Raw genomic sequence first — 22,141 nt, 5'->3', positions numbered from 1 at the left:
CTGCCAACGTCCTTGGTGGCGCTGAGACAGCTTTATGGAGGACGGATCCAGGCCGCCTCCCTCCTGGCAGGTTTATTTCTTCATTTTTCAAGCCCTTCTCTGGTTTTTCCATGTCAGCGTCTCTGGTCTCCCACCCCCTCCCCTTGTATGCCTCCCCTCACTCCCTTTCTCATCTGTCAGCCCAGCCAGGAGAGAGGGCCACTTGCCTCCAAGGTGATTGAATTATTGGGAGGGGGAGACAGGCCTGAGTTTTCTGTGTGAGTGCTTTTGGCTTCCTGCCCTTGGAGAGTGGCTGGGGGAAGGGTGTGTGATGGCGGTGACTGTGGACCATAGGTTTCCCAGACAACCCTGCTCTCCCCCTGTCTGGGCCACAGTTGAGCCCTGCCACTGATGGTGTGGGCTGGCCAAAGGCCATTGCTCTATCACCCTGCCTTCTGCCCACCCTAACCCTCCTCAGGCCTTAATTTCACCTCCAGCTGAATGGTCAGGTATCTATTCAGACCCAGGGAGGAAGGCGAGACTTTACTTTTAAAACATTTGCTATCTCTATGCTGCAGTCCAGGGACCCAAGATGAAGAACCAGAAGGCTTGTGCTTATAAAGCCCCTACTGTGTGCACCAGATACTTCCACATTCATAACCACATGCAAAATTCCTAACTGTAACTCGAAGATAGGCAGTAACAGGTAAGAGTTACTGACCTCATTTTTACAGCTTAGAAATATACCAAGTACAAGCTCCTTCTCCTTCTAACCTGTGGGCTTCTGGAGGACAGGGGCTCTTTTTGGATCTCTCTGGATTTCTGGAGATAGCAAAAGCCCAGATACTCAGAAGGAACCCAATAAATGCTTGGTGAACTTGGTCAAACTGATATGAGACCAGAGGGGTGAAGCCAGTAACTTCAAGTCACACAGCTAGTAATGGAGCCCCACAGTGGCTGACAAGCCACCTCTCCTGGTCCGGGTGTTGGCAGGGAGGCCTGCAATTCCAGCTGGTGTTATTCAGCCATATGACTGTTGTGGTGGGCTGAGGAGTTTGGTGGTGCCAGGTCTCACCCCCTTTCCGCTGGTGTGTGTGCCTCTGCTGATCAGGCCCCACACCCTCTCTCTTTCCAGTCTGCCTCTTGACCCAGAGGAGGGGCTAAGAGGGGAAACCCCCCCTCCCCCGCTTCCCTCATACTCTAGCTCATGGAAATGAAAAACACATTGGCTTCATTATCCTGGACTGAATGAGCAGAGTTGCCATGGCGACAGCCATCTCAGGCCTGTGAGGGGGCAGGGAAGGGGCTGGTGAGGCCGTGGCAAGTGGGGACCCGGCAGCGTGTGAGCAGACATACTGAGCGGACAGGCCACTGGAACAATTGCCATTCGTGTTACTTGCCCTCACACTGGGCCCACTGGCTTTAGATCACCATCCTTGGGCAGAGAAAAGTAGGCAGGCCCCATCTTCCACTGACCAGCTCTTGTTCACCTGTCCTACCACAAGTCCCTCTGTCTCTTCCTAGAGGGGCACCAAGAGTAAAGGTGGGCCTGTGCCTTGCACCATACTGGAGATCAAGAGGGAGGGGGAGGGCAGAAGGTGGGTACAGGAGAGGGCAGTGGGCCTGTTCCCCAGCAGAGACCAGCCCTGGGCCACCACTAGCACAACTAAGGAAATGCCTGAGGGTGTACACAGCCCAGCACTCCTGTGTGACCAAGGCTATCCTGGTGCTCCTGTCCTCAAGTATAACCCTGTTAAAAGAGGTTGGGTCTCCGAATATCAAACAGAACAGCAGGCGTGACACTGGCTGTGAAGATGTCAGCAGGGAGTCCTGGCCCAGCACAGCCTGTGCCTGTGAACACCCCAGCCAGGTGTCCTTGGCTCCAGACTAGAGCTGGGCCATCCCCATGGCCAGAGCCAAGGGCCCTAATGCCCAGGTGGGCCCTTCTCTCCCCAGGGCCTGGCACCGTCTGCCCTATCACCTGTCATGTTACCACAGGGCTTGAGTCTGAGAGTAACCACCCCCAGGCAGTCCCAGGTGCTGTCACCCCTGTTCCCAAGCTGTCCCTCTGGAGTGACTACAAACACTTCCTCCTCCTGCAGAGCAGACAGCCCCGGCCAGTCTCTCCATGTGATCCAGAGACATTGGGGCAGCTGCCAAGGGCCCCTACTCAGGGATATTGAGTGCCCATAGCAGACTTTCCTTTCAGACAGTGCCAGTCAGAGAAACCCAACACTGTCCCCAACTATAATTTCAACCATGACCCTGACCCTAACACCTGACCTCACCTCAACCCCAGCCCTCCTGGCCCAGCCCACCTGAGCATGTGTGTAGCTGCTTTCTCATGCCAGCTTCTGTTGAAGCCATTCCATCAAATCCACTCCATCCACCCTGAATGCTTTTCCCTTACTGCCTACATATCACCACATCCAGTCTCCTCCGGCTTCCCGTTTCAGATGAGGAAACCTGGGCCAAGAGAGGGCATGTGTCTTGTCCAAGGCCACAGAGAGTCAGTGCAGCAGGCCCTAGGGTGGGATGTCCATTTGCCAGCAGGCCAAGCCTTCGATTCCCTACTGACATGGGCTAAGAGTCCATGATGTGGCCCTGGGTGGAGAGCCTAGCAAGTCTAGGAGCTGGATTTAGCTCCTCATCAGACTGTAAATGAGAGAGAAGAGGAGAAGGGGCAGGCACAAGGCCCCTGGGCTGGTCAGAGGCTGGCCCTCTCTCTGCAGGACCAGGCCCAGAAAGGGTCAGCAACCTGGAACCAGAAACACAGGGCCTGGGACCCTGAGACAGGCTGGCCTGGCTCCTTGCTGACCCAGCCTTGGCAAACAAGGACAGTCTTGCAGCCCAGCCCACAAATGGGCCATGTGCCTCTGCGGAGACAGGTGGTGAGCAGCGAAGCTTGACAGTTATAGTCAGGGTGTCCATGGCACTGCTTTGGCCTTGCCCTCCTGCCAAGTGGAGATGGGTGCTGAGGGGATGGCAGCATAGGCAGGAGAAACCCCAGCACCTCCCTGGGACAGAGGAAATCCAGGGTCCCCAATCAGCCACCTGCCATTCCGGGGCTCATTCTGAAATGCAGTGTCCCAGACCCTCCCAGGGAGGCTAGGGCAGAGCTCAGCTTACCTAACCCCAAACCGAGGGCTGTACTTGCCTTACTTCCTCCAAGAGCCAGGCCAGCCTGCCTCAGGGTTCCAGGCCCTGTGCTTCTGATTCCAGGGTCACGACCCCTTGCTGACCCTTCCTGGGCCTTGTCCTGCAGAAGGCCAGCCTCAGACCAGCCCGGGAGCCTTGTGTCCGCCCCTCCCCCTCTTCCTTCTCATCCATCATCCGCCCACCCCAAAGCCCACAGCCATGGCATTTGTCCCCCACCACTGATCACCCCTGGCTCGGCAGCTCTTCATCGCAAGCCCGCCTCCCAGCCACCACCATGACCACCGCCCGGCTCCCCGCCCATCAGCTGAGGACAGCCTCTGGACAAGGCTGTCATTTTCTCTGTTGGGGATTATAGGTTTGGGGCTGAGGGAGTCTGAGCTGGAGGAGGAGGAGCCAGGACTCTCATCCTGGTGCCAGGCCCGAGAGACACCTCGCTGGAGGGGCAGCCTGATGTGGTGTGCTCTTTGGGCCACGATGGAGATTTCTGTAACCCGACGTCACCACAGCTCTGTGTATACATGTGTGCATGTGTGTGCATACCTCTCAAAAGGGTCAGGGAATCTCTTGTGCTCCTTTAATTTAATCCTCCCAGTAATCCTACAGGCAAGCCCAATCTATTTTCTAGATAGAAAAGACAAAACTCAGAAAAGACAATGGACTGGCCAGGTCACACAGCAAGTTAGGACAGAGCCAAGGCTGGGGCCTACTGCTGCCTCGTTGGCTGCCCAGTGTGTCAGCCTCTTTCCTGCCCTGCCCTCGCCCATCCTTCCACCTAAGGGGCTGGGACAGCAGGGGAATTGAGTAGGCTGTAACAGACCTCCGAGAGGGCCCCGGTGCTGGGTCCCACCATCCAGAGGGGTGTGAAGCAGCCACCACACCAACTGCTGGGGAAGGTTCTAGGGGTGAGGTTTGAGGGAGAGAACATGCGTCCTTTTTCTGCTCTGCCATAACAGTGGCCCCTAAGGCTGGGTTTGGGGGGGACAGTGTGAGCTAGACTCGGGAGTGTGGCAGCACTGGTTCGTGGTCTGCAGAAGCTGGAAACAGCTCCCAGGTTCACAAGTGTGGGTATTGGGTTGGCGTTGAACAGTGATGAGGTGGTACTAACCAGACTCAAACCTGGGCCCTCTTGTTGTCCCATCTGAGGGAAGTGGAGTTAGCATATGTGTCGGGAACAGGGCCGCAGGACCCTTATTAAGGTTTGAGGATTTGAGGAAGCATGTGGAGTGGATCCTGCTCAGGCTCTGGAATCAGGGTACCCACGTTCAGTTCCGGGACCCAAGCTTCATAACCTCTCTGAGCCTTGCCTCTGAGGGTTGGTGTGCTGATCACATGAGAGGCAAATTGAAACACTGAGTGTAGATCAGGTACACCATACTAGTTTAATAGATGTTCACTAGTGTCCTCCTGCTCAGTTCCGTAAGTGCCAACAGACCATGCTCCCCACTATCTGAGCACTGAGGGCCAGAGTGTGAGGGCCAACAGTGGGACCTGCCGGGGAGGGATGGGTAACATGTGCCTCATGGGGCTTTTCCAGGACCAGGTCACTCAGGAGCCAGCATTTCTAATGAGCAGGACTGGATCCCCTAGGTTGGTGAGCACTCCCAGCTGGCCATACACCTGGCCACCAGAGAAACCTCAGCAGAGTCCACCCATGGGTGGCCTGGTCCCCAGGGTCTGGGCCAGGAGCTGGGAGCATGAGGGACCCAAGGCTGGGAGAGGCCTGCCTGTTCTTGGGAATTCACAACATGTCTACGTGTCACAATACCTCGATAGGGGAGATTCGTGGGTGATATTTGCAATTCTGTTTTCTCTTGAGGATTATAAATCAGCTGCACGCACACACTGGATGCAGTGTAGGCCTGAGACATGCCCACGTGCATGGTCACACACATGCACGGAAATGCAGTCCAAGGCCTGCCTCATGTTGCTCAGGGAGGGAGAAGAAGTTCTTCAGGGCTGAGCTCTAGTAAGGGAAGAACCTGGGCCCACAACTGCTGCTTGGTCTCACGGGATCTCAGAACCATCCAGAATCAAGGACTCAAGTCTGGGAGGCAGAATGTCCCAATGATTAGAGAAATAGCTCATCGAATACAGGTTATAAGTACGAGCTCAGGTGTCTGCCTGGCAGGGTCCAAACCTTGGCCTTATAGCTTACTAGCATTGTACCCTTGGCCATGTTGCTTATAGAGCTCCATGTCTCAGTTTCCTGATCTGTGAAATGGAGCTAATTATAGCATGTACTTCATAAGATGGTTGAGAGAATAAGGTAAGTTAATATACATAGAGTGCTTAAAACAGCACAGGCCTCTAGTAAGAGCCCAGAAGGTTTGGCTGTCATCCTCACATCGTCATTCTCACATCATCATTAGTTAAGACTCTACCTGGATTTTGGCATCAGACCATGGCTTGAAACCCAGCTGTGCCTCTTGCCAGCTGCGTGAACTTGGACATGCTACTGAGACCCCTGTCATTCATCTATAAAATAGGCTATCGCTATTTATTTTGTAGAGCAGTTCTGGGCTTTAAAGGAGATAAAACTTATAAAGAATACAATATCAAGCTTTTAGGACACACCGGTGCTTCATCTGCCTCAATGCAGGGTATAGGGACGGGGGCTTCCAGTTAGGAGCCTCTAGATGGCAGGTGGCTCTGCTCCAAGGCCTGTCTTCCTAGGGAACATTTAGATGAGGGAGGGGAACTCTGCAGAGGGGAGAATTCTGGGAACCTCTGTCTTTCTTTCACTACCAGGGGAGGGAACCTTTTCCAGACCTACTCTCTTCTTCCTGCCTCTGTTACTCCTTCTACCCCTCTCCTGAGAACAGGGCTCTGAGACTGGCATGTGTGACTCACAGCTCTGCCACTCACTTCCTGGGTGGCCTTGGGCAGGTCACTTAACCCCTGAGTTTCCTCTAGCAAGGGATAACTGTGCATTCTCCAGAAAGTGAGTTAAATGGACAATGTATGTGGAGCACTTAGCATAGTGCCCAGTGGCCAGATAACTGCTCTGCGAATGCCGTCACTGTCCCCCCCCTCTGCCTCCTCTCCTCTTTCTCCCATTCCCTCCCATAGCTGATGCACAAAAGGCATCTTCCCAGGCCAGAAATTGAAATATTTCTCTCTGGGAAGATTGGCTCTAAAATCCATGAGGCACCACTAGAGTCGCAGGGTTGAGCTTGGATGGAGGGAAATGACTTCAGAAATTCAGACCTGCTCTCTTCTAATACAGTTCCCCTGTGCCAGCCACACAGGGCTGAAGCATGCTGGACATGAGGCCCAGCTTTGCTGGTCCATCGGCTGCCCAACCCAGAGCCTTTCCTGCTTTCTCAGGGTCCTCAGGTGCTGTCAAATGCAGGCTTGCTTCCAAGCTGTTTCTGGCGTTTTTACCTGCTCAGCCATAAAGCCCTGGAAAGCAGTGATCTAGGGATGAGTAGCTGCTTGCATAAGTACAGGGACCGGGGGAAAGACAGGAACCGGTGCCCACATTTTTGCAGAGCTGACACTTTTGCACCTCTCCCACCCAGCTCACTGCCCGCACGAGCAGAATGGTGAAGCCTTGGCCTTGGGTAATTGTTGAGAGCGTTCGAGGCCAGGCCATGGTCTCCATGCAGAACTTTAGAGGCTGGACTTCTCCGTTGCCGGGGAAACCAATGTGTTCCCCGGAAAGGAAACCACAGCGCTTTGACTGTTAAAACCGCCCCCCTCCCGCCCCCCCCAAAATGAGTTCCCTTCAAAAGTGATTCCCCCTGAAACTGTTGAGTCGGCAGCATCCTGCCTCCTCTCTGAGCCTGCTGAAATTATAGAAAACGAAATCTGCCCCCGACCTTGTGCTTTTCACCTCTTTTTTAACATTCCACTGTAGCACAAGGACGTGTTTTGTTTTTTCTTATTTATCTTCCTCCTATGCCAGCTGGGGCCCTGAGTCCTTCTCTCCTCTTGTTGACTGGAGCCAGAAGAGGGAGGACTTCCACGTTTTTGTTTTTGTTTTTTTCTTCCATTCAGCTGTCAGCAGAAATAAAACAAACAAGTTTAAATTTGGAAAGTAGAGGGTCTCGGCCACCAGATCGCTATGTTCAGGATAGGTCACAGCCTTTGTATCCCCTCACGCAAAAAAGGCTTGAAATTTGATCCGCAGATTTTCAGAGAGAGGAGGGTGATGGCAGCGGGCCCATCTTTACTCGCGTTGACTTTTAAATGCCATTGGAGGAGCATGGGAGATTCTTCGGTGGCTGACAACATGGGACCTAGGAAGAGGCGGTGCTAGAAAAGAGTCCCCTGAGCGGTCAAGGCGTGGGTAGGGTCTGGAGGGCCTGCATTTTCTTCTGATCTATCTTCTGACCCTGTGCAAGGAGGCAAGTTTTCACAGACCAGGCATCTGGGCTTCAGTGGCATTTTGAGATTATCTAAGGAGTGAAGTCAGGACACACAGCCAGGTCCCAATGATCCCATGGGTTATTTCGTTAGGAGACAAAACAAAACAGGAAAAAGGGGAGAGAAATATGGCCAGTGCTCACTTTAAGGTCCCTGGATGCTTTTGGGGACACAGTCAAGGACGAAAAAGATATAAAGAAACCTTGATCCAAATCCCAGATACACCCCTCTCCCGCTTAGGCCTGGGTCTCCCCATCTCAACAACTGCCTCAGACCTGCATCCTCTCGAGGCTCCTCCCAGGTAACCCCACGGTCAGTTCCCAGGGCCACTTTGTTTTGGTGATCTGAGTAGTTAATTTTTCACCTAGAACTGACTCTCTGTTCCGTAAGTAATTTTAAACAAATTCTGTTCCTGTCCTTGCACTTCCGTGGGGGAAAAAACAAGACCCAGCTGGGTTTTCCACTGTCCTCAGCAGATGAAGGTTTGCAGGCAGCATGAGTCCAGCACCCTGACAGACTCTAGGGGCACAAAGACCTGGCCTCCGGTCAAGCAAATGGGTTGTGAAGAAGTACCTTAATGGGGTCTCAAGTCTTTTTTCAGCCTCATTCTAGGTTTTCTGTGGAAATTTCTTGGTGATTCCTGAAACCCTCTGTCAGATCTTGCTATTAGCATGAGGCTCTCAGAGTGTAGAGTAAACTAATGAATTACAGCATGATTACACAGCACATAATTAACTTTGTAATTAATATGCAACTGCCACTTAAGCTAAAACACTGCTTATAGAGACGTACGGCAATAGTAAATCACAGGTCAGAAATAGCACTTTGGAATTTTCAAAAGAATGAGTGTAAGCAGGGAATCACTTAAGGCAGCAGGGTGAGTTAATTAAAAAGCAGATGAATTGTGAACATCCTCCTTCATTGCAATACCTTCTCTTTAAGAAAGACCCCGATGCCACCCTGCCAGGCTGACTGGCCTGGTCTGGCCAAAAGGGCACTCACTGCGCATGTGGTTTTATTTCTGAAATAAGACAGGCCTTCCCTGCCCCATCCCAGCCCACTCCCACATCTTGACCCTCTGCCTGGCCACACTATCTCTGCTGGGGATCAAACTTCCTGGCCTTCGGGGCCTGGCTCCACCCCTCATTCAGAAAGCCTGTGGGGATGCCCCTAGTCCAGCCCTGGTCTGGCCCCTGCTGTGGGCACTGCCAGCAGGTAGGTGAGTATGAGTTTGCCTTCACCTAGATTTTAGGCTCTTGGAAGTCAGGGATGTCATCTTACTTTTTTTGTTGTGTAATCCTTTCTTCCCCCATCCGCCTACCAGAACATTAAAGCTAGAAAGTGCCTTAGGAATCATCTCGCCCAGCCCCCATTTCACCAAGACCAGAGCAGAGAGTCGAGGGACTGAGTGCCACAATCACGGTGACCTCCCCTGCACCCTCTTCTAGCCCTGCACTGGGCTGGGTGAGCCTTTGAAGTGATCCAAACCTAGGTTTCATTCCAACCAACCCCACTGCCATACTGTGTGACATTAGGTAAGTTACATAACCTCTCTGGACCTCAGTTTTCTCATGTAAAGTCTGAGCACTGAAGCCCACCTCTCTGGGTTGGGGTGAGAATTAGGTGAGATAAAGTATGTGAAAGGGCCTTGTGCAGAGTGAGTGCTCATGGAATGCCTAGTACCCTATGCCATTATTTATAGGTTTAGTGAGTGTGGGGAGATGGATATTATATCTCAATCAGCCCTGTCCTTTAGGAGCTAAGAAGACAGGACCAGAGAAGTCAATTGTGTGTCCCCAGCACTGTGCGTGTGCCGGCATGTTTGGGACCCTCCCACCCAGACTAGGAACCCCCTGACGATCGATGTCTCATCCATGTGTCCCACTTGGCTGGGCACAGCTGGTTCAGAGCTGGCATAGAGCATGACGAGTGATAGCTGAGATGAAGGGCCTTCTTCAGACAGCCTGGAGCCCACCTGTCTGTGGCACCATTTTCTAAACGCCAGGATGGTACCAAGGTGGCTTGGTTTGGGTGGCAGATGCTAGGTTTTGAAGTTTGACAGTCGTGGGTTTGAATCCTAGCTTTGCCATTTTTTGATCTTGGCAAGTTTCTTAATCCTTTCAGTGTTAGTTTTCCCATTTGTAGATGGTGCTGATCACTCTACATTTGGCTATATTGTTATAAAGATAATTCACATAAAATGCCAAAGGTGCCACCTGACACACTGTATACTTATTGTTATTTAATTACGAATGGAGATTTCTGAGGACTACCCACCATGAGGGCCTCAGGGAGACAACTCTGGCTATCTGGACAACCTTGGCTTGTGCCCATGGGTCCCATGGCTGGGGCAACCCTCCCTTTAGCTCACAGCTTGGATGAAGCAAGGGAGGGGCCATTCTCCCCAGCCGACTTAGTCTGTGCCTCAGGCAGCTCATGGGACCTCCCAGCTCTTTGCCCTTCCAGGAAGTACTATGAGTCAGCCTTGCTGAAGACGTGAAGCTGAGGGGGCCCTCGGGCAGGCTCCTGGCTGGTTAGATATGTCTCAGTGGTGGTGGCTTCATAAAGCTGGCCGTGAAATTTGATTCAAAATCCAGGGCCCCCGTCCTTGGGGTGGGGGAAGGGTTTCTGATGTTGGTGAGGGCCCTGGGTTTCTCTTCCTGTGGACACTTCAGTTTCTGGCCCCCTACCCTGATGGGCACCCCTCCTTCAGCCCGCCAGCCTGCCCATCTTCCTCTGCATTCTGTCTCCCTGCGGTCCAGCCTCTCCACCCTGTAGCCGCTACCCTAAGGTCTGAATTTTTCAAAGTGAGTTCCAGGAAAACTAGTTCTTTGGAATTCTAAAATGCATTTAGTGAGAAAAAAAAAAAATGTTTAGTGTTTTATGATCCAGTACCTTTGGGAAAAGCCAGATTCTTTAAGTCCCTTCACAGGTGATTGTGCTTTAGTTAGTAATCTCTAGAAGAAGGGTAGAATCTGCAGCTTTCCCCCAACTGATCTGACCAGAGAATCTTTTGTTCAGGGAGGAGCTGAACTCAAGCAGCCTTGTCTGGGGTCCCCTGGCCACCGCCCTCCTTTACCCAGAAGAGGCAGTGGTTCCTCTCTGATCTCTCTGTCTTTGTCAGTGACACTGCCCATCTGGACAGATATCACCGGGCGTTCAGGCTGCTGCTCTGAAGGAGCGGTGCTCAGCTCACATATTCATTCCCGTTTCTCCTTCCTTCTGGAACTTCCCACAACTGGGCTTTGCCACCAGGACAAATACCTCCAGCTCCTCAACCTGGCATTCTGGCCGGTGGGCATGGAGCCCCTGCCTTAGCCACCCATGTCCTCCGAGGCTCAGCACTGAGCCCATGAGGTGGTTCCCAGAGACGCCTGTGTGAGGGTAAGTGGAGCAGGCAGCCTCACTCCCACCCCTCCATCCTGAGTAAAGCCCCTTTCATTGTGGCATAAATGTAGCTTCTGCCTAAGAAGTTGTTGCACTGTTTTTTTTTAAGTTTTACAATAGTTTGTTGTTTTGTTTTTTTAAAGGTTGAAGATTACATAGTATCTAGAGTGGTGGCTTTTAACTCCCCTCCCCTCCCCTCCCCTCAGCAAGCGCCGGCTCCTCTTTGCCCAGTTTCCTCCTGCCTGTGATGGAAATGATAAGGCCCACCTGGGCCCTGTGTAGAGCCAATGAGCGCTTCCTATTCATTACCTCACTTAACGGGCACAGCAGCCTGTGAAGTAGGCACCATTATTGTTTCCAGTTTATAGATGGGAAACCTGAGGTGCTCAGAGGACAGCATTTCGTCCTAGGTCACAGAAAAGAGCAAATGGCAGAGTCAGGACTTGAACACAGGCAATCTGGTATCTGTAACCGCTAAGCCATACTACCTATGTAAAATGAGCTGATAAATGGTCAAATGAGATTATGACACCAGTGCTTTGTAAACTGTAGCGTGCCTTGCATAATTAGAGCATCAAGTCAGCGCACAACTTTGGTGCACCTAGCTTGAATTTTTGTCTCAGCAGATATCAGGAAGTATGTTTTCAGGTTGCCCGTGGGGTGCCCATCTAGTCCCTTGAGAGTACCAGGGATGAGGCCCCCATGCCCAGCCAGTGACGGGGAGGCCCAGATCGCGAGTAGCCTTATATCCAGAGAATCCCCCAGTGCAGACCAGATGACAGGCAGAGTAATGGACACCAGATCCAGATGATTCCCTTCCCCCCTCCTCCACCCTGTGTCATGGGCCGGTGGCTTATGGGGTCAGTATGCCCACCTCAGCCTAATTGGGATGGTGAAAATCTCCACACAGAGCCATGGGGACCTTCTAGGGCTTTTTCAGGAGAAAACCACAAAGGTTTCCCAATAGGAGCAGAGCCTTGCTCTCTTCAGCCTTGGCATAGCCTTCCGCAGTCACCCTATCCTACCCCACCCCTACCTCCAGGCTGCTAGGAGCTCCACAGGGCAAGCCCTGCATATTTGAGCTGTCTATGGCCACAGGCCTGGCCTGGGCAGGCATCTACAGGGGGTGCCTAGACTCTGGGTTAGGGGCAGAGAGAGCCAAGAAGTTCAGGGAAGCCTGGACATAGGCCTTGGTCCCACCTCTGACCTTCCGTGGGGCCATCAAGGCTCTGGTCTCCCTCTGAGGCCTGTCCTGGGCCTCGGTTTCTTCATCTGTAAATAAGCCTGAGCAGATCCCCAGATCCCCTTCAGCTCTAAGCCATGAGGACTATTTTTTTTTTCATATTTCACTTTTAGCTCAAATAACTGTCTGCATTCTGATTTTTTTTTTGTTTCCCTAATTTTTTATTTTTTGAGAAATTAAAACAAAATCTGATCGTTTATAGCAGTTAACTAAAAGGAAAGACATAATAAAAATAAAAGCCCAGGCTTGGGAGGAACAGCTGGTATCCTAGGTCAGCCATACTTCTGTATGCGACTGGGTAGAAAATACCCACCCCCACCCCCCGAGCCTCTGTTTTTTCAACTGCAAAATGGGATAGTACTTGTCTACAAGCTGCCATGAGGCTGTAATGTAAGGCTGTTGAAGCATAGCTGGCTCACCTGAGTGGTCCACATGTGGGCTCTCAACTCTAGAGGAACCCGACTCTGACCCTCAGTTTAGGACAAAGTTAGGAATCAGGAAATCTGCATGTGGAATTCTGTTCATGCCTTGACTGGCTGGTGACCTCAGGCTAAGCCCTCTCCTGTCTGGGCTTCTGTTTACTCTCCTTTCAAAGATGGGCCGCCCAGAAGTTTTGTTCTCATGTGTCCATAATAGGTGGTTAATAAAGACTGGGCAGAAGGACATGTGTAGGATGGGCTAGGCATGTCCAGACACAGAGGGAAGAGTGTGGTGACTGCTTAGCCATGCCTGCCATGGGCGCAAGAGGTTAGGGTGGTGTCCAGTTGGCCCTTAAGGGCTCACCTAGCTCTCTCTGGCTTTCCCAGGAGCATGTCGTTGGCCCTGGACTTTCTGCCAAATGCCAGGTGGGTGGATTTGGAGGCTTGAAGAGCTGGAGGTTGGGAGGAGACATTTGGAACACCTCTTTGTCCCTAGAGCCAGAGCTGTAAGATTATCTGCAGGGTATTTACAACCTTCTAGAGGGTGCCAGCTGGTGATTAGGAGGCCTGGCTCCCTTTCTAGCCTCATCCCACCTCAGGTCCTGCAATGGCTCTCAAGGAACTGTTCCTGCCCTCTCTCTTCCCCACCACATGGCAGGTGGACAATGTGTGTTTGGATTCAGAGACAAGAGCCTCAGGACAAAGCCAGGTCAAAGCCACTGCTTGAGCACTAGTGTCCTGAGGAAGGCTTGCGGCCCAGGCTCAGCACCTAACAGCAGCATCAGGCAGGACTGTAGTTCCTCACCTCTGCACCACCCTCAGCACTTCACAGCAATGACAGTCATTGTCATTGCTGTCATCCTCAGAACCTCACATGCAAGGCCATTGGGGCCCTGGAAGAAAGTATCTAATTGAGGTAGGTCTACTACATTCCCATAGAGAAGGAGAGTGTGATGCAGGAAAACATCATGGGCTTTGTAATCAGACCGGAGTTCAAGTTCTGGCACTGCCACTTCTCAGTAGCGTGACTTCGAGCAAGTCATTTGACCTCTGAGCCTCAGTTTCTTCACTGTAGTATGTTAATAGCAGTTTGACATTACAGTAGAATTCTGAGGCTTAAAGTGAGGTGATATCAATAGAGAACCTAGTGGCTGACACATATAGGTTCAGTAGTTGTTTGGTTTCTCTTTCCAACCTGAGTAAACAAAAAGCAGCGCATAGCCTTAAGAAAGACTATCCACGGCTGAAGCTGGCACCTTGTCCAGGCCTGCCATGGGCGTTGGGACCCTGTCCAGGGCTGAATCTAGCCCTCCTTCGCCTTTTAGAGAGAGAAACTGCCAGAGGAAGTTTACTCTGAGGTCGGGGATTTGGAGTGCCACTAGGAGGTGACAGGAGGGTTTGGCCTCAAGGGCATGGCCTGTGCCTGCTAAGGCATCACATGCTCCAGAGGAATGAGGCACACCCAGGCATAGCTGGGATTCCCAGTGCAGTGTGTGTCAGGCCAGTAGGCTAGTGCTGTTGTCAGTGCACGCAGACCCACAAGTAAGTTGTCCTACCTCTGAATTAACTTTTGTGTCCTGGAACAGGTTGTCAGACATGGCAGGGTGGGACCAGCCCTCAGGAAACACCCACTCTGGAACACCGGCAGCACATTGTGTTATCTCATTGACCACCATTGATGATGGGTATTCCTGTAGATGAGGGTGGGTCCTGGGAGATTGGGTCATGAGAAAAAAGTGGGTCCACCCTTCCAGGAGCCCCAAGCGCCAAGCCAAGGTGTCTGAACTCTGGCAAGGACGTGTGGAGCCTTGTCAGGTCTTAGTATGGGTCACTGCCTGAGTTGAGAAGGGAGAAAATGGATTTGGAAGATCTGGTGCTTAAATCAGAATTTCCCTTTTCAGAACACTGTCCCCTAAGTGACTTCACTTAGTCACCTCCTCAGCCCAGTGAGGCAGTGAAGGGAGGCACCTTCCTGTTTGACAGTTGTGGACACACATTCAGGGAGATAAAGTGGCCTCTTAGAACCTTAAACTGCCTGGAAGATCTGACTCTCAGGGGCCTCACCCTGCTCAAGGCCTCGAGCTGGCCCAAGGGCCTGCTCCAGCTGCCTGGCCAAGAGTGGGAAACAGCTATTTCTTGGCAGCCACCTGGAGCTGCCTCTTGCCTCCCTCTCCCCTTTTCATCTGTGTCCTCTGCCCTTCCCTGACTTCCCTGGGATAGGGCACAAAGTCACTCTCCTCTGCCAATCATTGCTTCACTACCACCTTCTTCATCTGACTCGAGGCAGCAGGCCTAGTACAGGCTACCACAGATTGGGAGTGGAAGAGTCACGCTGTGTGACCAGCAGAAGCTCCTGTACCTCTCTGAGCTTTTGCTCCACCTTGAAGACGAGGGAAGCGTTGGACTATATCAGTGCTTCCCTAACCTTAGTCACTTTCATCCCATTTATATTATGTTTTAAGTGGTTTTTTAATCCACTTAGATCTGCCATTGCTCCTTAATTTAATCTTATCCTAGATAACAATATCCACGAACTCAGCAGTGATAATTATTGTAGTCCATACATTTCACTCTGAATATGTAAAAGGTTTGCCCATGGACCACCTAAAAATCATTCTTATTGCACCAGTGGTACATGTATCTCTTTTTTGGGAATCTTGGACTGGGATACTGGAGTTTCTCTGAGTCCCAAGACCCTCTGCTTAGAGCTGGGTCATTGAGTTTTCAGCTCTTGCTACTCAGGATAATGATGGCCATCCATCCACCCATCTGTCCATCTATTTAATGAGCATTACCGAGCACCTGCTGGATACACCACAGTCTACCACTGCCAAGATGGGGTTCATGACAGAGACACCGGGGACATAGGAATAGAAATGAGTGGTTTTGCTTGGGTAAACCAACAAAGAGGGTAATTGTTGAACCAGGCTTTGAAAGATGAAGGAGCCAGGCATTTTGGGCTGAGGGGCAGAGGCAAAGACAGGGAAATGTGACCTTCAGAACACAGTCCAGGAGACAGTGAACAACCCCATGTAGAGGACACAGGGTATGGCTGGAAGTATTAGAAGGTAGAAGCCAGGCTGAGGAAGACCTAGACTGAGTCTGTCACGTTCAGGGTTGGTGGGTCGCTGCTGAATCCAGGGCCCATGATACCTGCCCTCTCAAGAGTCTGAGAGCTGGTAAAGGGGCTGGCCGGGATAGGTCCCCTGGACCCTAAGTGTCTCCCATTACACTGAGCAATGGGCAGGTCCTAAGCTCGCTGGCCCTGGTAATGTCTTGGAACGCAGCCTCTGCTCTACGAGCTGTGGGTACAGGCCTTCCACCCCACTGCCAGCACTGCTCACCCCAGGGGACCTGAGCTGCAGATATGCATGGTGATTGAATCATTGCTGCACACCACTGCTCACACAGCTCCCCTGGGGATCCCGCCACTTGCCTGTGCAAGCTGTCATGAGATGTGTGTGCTCAAGTGCATCTGTGCCAGCACTTGAGTATGTGCATGTACCTAGTCTTAAGTATGCGAAGGGGTACATATGTGTGTGAGTGTGCATGCACATAAGCGAAACCTCTGCCCCAGGTGCATGTGTGTTAAGTGGACTGGTTAACTTGTTGGTCTCAAAGCGAAAAATAAAACACACTGGTGTTAGTACAGCTGATGTTGGCCTGCCACCCCAAGAGGTGCCTCAAGGGCTACATCCACATTTCCATGGGCAGCTAAAAGCACCCTGTTCCCCAGGTGCAGAGCAGAGCTTATGCAAGAGCCATGTGCCTCCTCCAACCTTTCAGAACAAGAGGCGTGCTTCCAGGCAGCCCTGAGACAACCTGGGGCCCAACTTCGAGCAGCCAAATAGGTTCCAGTCCCACTCGGCTCTTGTCTCCATCTGTATCCTTCCCCTCTCTCAGCTCCTGCCTCGTATCCTGCCTCATGAGGGCACAGGACCAGGTGGTCCCCAGGCACCCTTTCAGCTCTCAGCATTCCGCTCCTAGCAGCCCTGTGTGCATAATAGCAGCTAACGTTTCAGGTGAGTGTCTTCTGTGCTAGGTACTGTTCAGGTAAACTCAGTGCTATACTAGGTACTAAGAAGTATAATGGAAGCTAGGCCCTTCAAGAGCTCAACTAGGAGTTGGGAAGACCAGCCAACCCAGATGGCACCATCAATCAGAAAACTTAAACACGTGCAGTTAAGCCAAGCAAGGACAAGGGTGTAGCTAAGAAAGGGGCAGCATCTGCAGTCTTAGGCTTCCCTGGAACAGCAGTTCTCCAGGAGTTTCCTGGGCCAGACTTGGGAGAGGCTTGCTTTGCCTTTTGAAAGCCTTCTACACTTGTCAAGATGAAATTTTCCAAACAGTTGGAGCTCCTGACACAGAAATCATGACATGTTGGATTTTGAAGAGCTACCAGAGGCTGCCTAGCCTTCATTTTACATATGGGGAAACGGAGGTCTAGAGAAGGGTGTCAGAGCAGGGTTCCCTCCAGGGACCCCTAAGCTTTGCATCACCTCAGGCTGAGTCTGCTCAGACCAGCGGGGAGGGCCAGGAGCCAAAGCCGGTAGGGGCTTGACTGCTTGGGCCCACTCCCATTTAGAGGCAGACAGGCAGCTGGAAGGGCTGGGGCCATGGGTGCACCCGGAGCAGGGGGCCAGGCTGACAGCGATCTCCAGTTGGGAAGGAGCGCTGTGGTGGGCATTGGAGCTGCAGCCATGGAGGATTTATAGTGACTTGTAAAGGCTTATAGGAATCCAGTCTTTCAGGAGGGCGGCAGAGATGGCCAAGCAACACTCCCACGGCAGAGGGCGACCTCTGCTGGCCACTGAACACCGCCACTTTGCCATGCTAGCAAGCGTGCAGGGAGCCCAGTGGTACTGGGATGGCCTGAGAGCAAGTAGGTAGATTTGGGCAGTTGGAATGGAACCAGTGAAATATCTCTTTGGGCCCAGTCACAGCCTGAGTTTGGAACTTTCAGGAGGCTCTGAACTTCAGTCCTGATGGAGTGGAAAGAACATCATAGAAACAGGCAAAAATGTTGAATCTCAGCCCAACACCTACCCTGTTATGTGACCCTGGGCAAGTCACACCAACTCTATGAACCTTGTAGGACTAAGTAAATTAGCAATGCACAGGATCTGGGCTGGTGTCTGCACAGAGCAGGTTCAGAACAGATGGAAGATCCCAGACTGTTCCTCAGTGAGCTACCTCTCTCATTCTTCCTTCAGCCTCTCCCCCTTCTTTCTCTATGCCAGGGACTCTCAGCCTTCCAGGCCCTGCCCCCTCTTATGTGAAGTCTGGAGCTGCCAGCCCCATTTATTCCTGATGTTAATAACCCCAGTTTTCCATTGATCTCAGCAGTTTAAAAATGTTACCTCACCTATGAGTGCCTCCTTGATCAGCCAGACATTTTGTTCTTTTATTATAGATTAAGACCCACACAATGCACAATCGCGATCTATGATGTCTCTCCTGCTAGTTGCCACTCACCTTCTAGATCTCACAGGTGTCCCAGGCCCAGCCATTCATTTCTTGGTTTCTATAACATGGAGCCCTAACCTGGGAGAAAAACCTTCTGGGACCTGTACCCAGCCCAGACGTGCTGTGTGGCCTTGGGACGAATCACTGTGGGTCTTGGGCTCCCCCAAATAAAACCACTGAACTATGAGGTTGGTGCAAGACCTCAAGGCACCTTTGACTATTATTATTTGAGAATCTTTGAATCCAAAAGCCAAATCAGTCCAGCCACTGGCTTCAAGGCAGAATTGCCATGAGCCAACATGGAGACTGTCCTGAACTTGAAGTGAGATCTGTGGCCCTCCTTCCTCTGGACCCAAAGGTGACTGCTTGGGTGGGTCTGGATGCCTAGTGCCTGCTTGGGGCTTCCCTGGGTGGGCCGAGTGCCCCCTGGCCTCCAGAAATGATCTATCAGTCATTCAGCAAGTATTTTCTCAAGGCCCTACTAGGTCTTTGACCCTAGACAAAAACACCAGGCCCATCTTGGAAAAAGTTCCTGCTCAGAGACAGAGCCTCATGAGACCATCTAATCCCCTCTCTTCATCCTGCTCTACAAATGGAGAAACAAAGGCCTAGAAAGCCAGAGAAGTCTTCTCAAAGCCCCTCTGGTTGGAGGCACACAGATGCTCACTACAATAAAGGAGGACCTGGTGAGAGTCCCAAAACTCCAGTGTAGCTTTCTAGCCCTATGGGCACATAAGTTTGTCAACAGTGCCCCCTGCTGGCCACATGGGCCACCACAGGCCCTTTTTCCTGGTTGTCTGCTGCCTGAGGACAGGGGATGGAGGCCTGTATGGGCCTGGGAGTCCTTTGTACTTCCCTTCAGGCTCCTCCCAAGCTGACCCAGGCCTTTGTTCAATGGGTCCCTTCAGCTGGCTATGGAAACTGCACTCTTTAGTTGGGACCCTATAGCCAGCATTCACCCATGCCCAGGGTGCAGGCTGTGTACCATGTGGTGCCCAGGAGACCACCAGGGTCACTTCAGTTCAAATGGGATCTGACACTGGACACCAAGGTGGCCTCACTGAAGGTGACACTTGCTTGCTCCCACTCTTGGCTCTCCCATGTTCCTGCTAAGCCACCATGATTTGTGTTGGCTAAGGCTCTGTGCAGATAAACTGAGCCCCAGCAAGGGGAGCTATACCCTCATTTCTTCCTTTTCCACAACACACATGCCTACAACACCACAGCAACCTCCTTGAGCAGCCCCTGGCAGCAGTACTTATACTAAAGTTTAGGCTATAATGGGAACACCAGGATTCTAGAGCTGCTGCTACTCTAACCTCTGAGCCTCAGTTTTCCCATCTGTAAAGTAGGGATATACTAACAGTGTTTTTATCCGTGCTCAGTACCTGGACCAGCACCTGACTTATAGGTGGAGCATAACAAATAGACACCTGAAAGGTGACCTGAAGTGAATACAGGCTTAGACCAAGAGTTCCTTGAATACAAGAAAATTGTTTCATTTCAATTTCTGCATGCCCTTTAGATCTAGCATAGGATCGACACAGTATAGAAATTGAAAATATCTAAATATCTCCCAGGTGAGTTGGAGCATGTTTGGATGGGCAAGTGAAGACTAACGATGTTTAGATGGATGGGTAGATGAATGGACCTGTGGATGGACAAGCTTTTAGATGGATAAATGTTGGATGGAAAAGTTGGATATCAGAGTGTATAAATGTGTGATAGGTGGGGTGAATAGAAGGATAGTTGGCAGGGTGAAGTTGGAAGAAATAAATATGGGGTACTACCCCATTTTTACCTTTTTGCTGGAGATCTCCAAGATGAAATGAACCTGGAAAGTGCTTATTAAAAGTACAAGTGCCCAAGTGACCCAGTAACTCCACTTCTAAGAGTATATTCTCTAGGTTAATTCACACATGGATGATGTGGCCAATGTAAAAGGTGATCCTGCAACACACTTTCCAATAATGAAATTAGGAGCCAACTTCAGGCTTCATTACTCAGGTTGGAGTGTGAGCTCCTTGAGCAGGAAGGTCATGTCTAGGGCCTCAGGCCTACCTGGTGGGGGTAGACATTCAAATGCTAGTTGTATAAATGATTCATCTATACCTTGGAATACTGTGCAGCCATAAAAAAAAAAAAGTGAAAAGGTTCTTTATGTCTTGATATGGAATAAAGTTTGAGATATCATTAAGAGGAAAAAAGCAAGATCCAAATAGTGTATATACAATGTTTTCATTTTTTTTAAGGGATGGCCAGGAGAGAATGCACATAGATATTTGCTTCTCTAAGATGAGCGCGTGGAAGGAGACTGGGGACAGGTTCTCCTAGGAAAGGCACCTGGGACCTGGGGACAGGGCCAGCACTTCACTGAATACCCTTGTAGACTTTCTCATTTTGAACCATGCAAATAAGTTACCTTTTCAAGCACAAATGGAACGATAAGAAGTGCTTTAAAAGAGCTGTGTAGTGAAGAGCTCCTTGGAGGAGGAACACAGCTTTCTTCCTAAGGCTGAGCCAGGCATGCTGTTGGTTCCCTCGGTGAGGGTGTGCGTGCTGGGGCAGAGGCTAGGACATGTAAGCAGACGTGCATGTGGACACAGTCCAAGCTCCTACTGGCTGCGTAGTCTTGGCAGGTCTCTGGACCTCGGTTTCCTCATCTGTAAAAAAGGTAGTTTTCACCTTATAGAGTGAACATGAGGAGTAAAGAAGAGAATTCAGGGGCCCAGTATATAGAAAGTATGCAGTATAAGGCCTTGGGTGACATGGCCAGAGATGGGGTACCTTCAGGGGGGCAGTATCAAGATAGCAGAGAAAGCTAAGGGCCATAAGCCTCTGTTCAGCACCTTGCATCTGGTCCATGTGTCTGCAGTCTGAAATGCCCACTGGGTTGTAGGAGGGCAGCCCCAGCCAGTAGTGGGCAGATTTTCGCTTTGGTCCAAAAACCTGTTCCCCTGAGCAGTGGGCATCTTAGAGCAAAAAACACTCTCTCCTCTCTCCATCTCTGTCTCTCTATCTCCATCTCTGCCTTTACCATCGTGGCTTACCTGGAGAGGCCTGGAGTCTCCAAGGTCTTTCTGGAGCTGAGGCATTCCCTCAACTTAGCTTCAACACGTGGAAGGAAGTGATACTCACGTTAGCGTTCCTGAGCCCACCGCCCATTCAGAAAGAGTGAGCCTGGTGGCCAGGACATCCATGTAACCGGACAACTCAGCCGTGGGCTGGCCATCAGTCCCATTTCCTGGCTGGGTTCTGACACTGTATCACTGTGCCAACTTGGGTAACTCCCTTCCTCTCTGTAAGCCTCGGTTTCCTTATCTGGAAAATGAGGGTGATGCCAATATCTTCCCTCCTTCTTTCCCAGGAGGGCAAAGGGGAAAAATGGAATTGTGAGTGGTTTGTAAAGTGTCAAGAACTCTCAAGCATAGAAGGCACACAGCACCCGCAACAAGATTGCTGCACTTATACCAGTCATGCAATGAAAGTTGTCACATAGGAAGACCGCCCCCAACACCACCACTACCACATGCACACAGAACCACATTGAGTAGACTCAGCCTGAACCAGGAATCTGAAGATGAGGTTTTCTTACCACCACAACCACCTAACACACACATGTGTGTGTAGAAATGCATGTATCTGAGTGTGCAGTTCCATGCCCTGTGGTGGACATGCCTGACTGGTTCTCACATTAGCTACCATGAAGAACACTCAGGAGTACCTCCTGCCCTCAAAAGATGGAGCTCCCCAGGGCTAAGTGTGGGGAGGAGTGGCTGGGGCCACAGTTCCTCCCTCCAGCGCAGAGCTGCCTGGGGCAGAGGCCACCATGGCTCGCAAAGGGCTCTAGAACCTGGCGGGAGCCACTGGGGCCAGCACGTTGGTGTTGGGCCTAGAGAGCGGCTATGAGGCTGGTAAGCCTGGCACAACCCCACTGATTCCCACTCTCCTCTCTTTACAGGCTGGACAACGTTCATGGCTCTCGGATAGAACCCAGTGAAACGGTCAGAATGAATTCTATGGACAGGCACATCCAGCAGACCAATGACCGATTGCAGTGCATCAAGCAGGTGGGTGTGTGGCCTGGGCTCCTTCCTTCTCCCCTGCCCACAACTGGTTG

General features: G+C 51.3%; 1 protein-coding gene across 8 annotated transcripts in view; it reads left to right on the top strand.

Annotated features, from left to right (window-relative positions):
* The window catches only part of ZMIZ1 (zinc finger MIZ-type containing 1), a 231,613-nt gene that overhangs the window by 102,351 nt on the left and 107,121 nt on the right, over positions 1–22,141 (top strand). For all 8 annotated transcript variants that reach the window (XM_016164985.2, XM_016164986.2, XM_016164984.2 and 5 more), the window contains one exon: positions 21,983–22,091. In XM_016164985.2, the coding sequence (XP_016020471.1) occupies positions 22,032–22,091 (60 nt within the window). In that variant the 5' untranslated portion in view covers positions 21,983–22,031. The remainder of the gene's footprint in view (positions 1–21,982; positions 22,092–22,141) is intronic.

Source organism: Rousettus aegyptiacus, unplaced genomic scaffold (genome assembly GCF_014176215.1).
Source record: "Rousettus aegyptiacus isolate mRouAeg1 unplaced genomic scaffold, mRouAeg1.p scaffold_m13_p_6, whole genome shotgun sequence".
Lineage (NCBI taxonomy): Eukaryota > Metazoa > Chordata > Mammalia > Chiroptera > Pteropodidae > Rousettus > Rousettus aegyptiacus.
The sequence above is the reverse complement of the archived record's forward strand: the minus strand, read 5'-3'. Positions and strand labels throughout refer to the sequence as shown.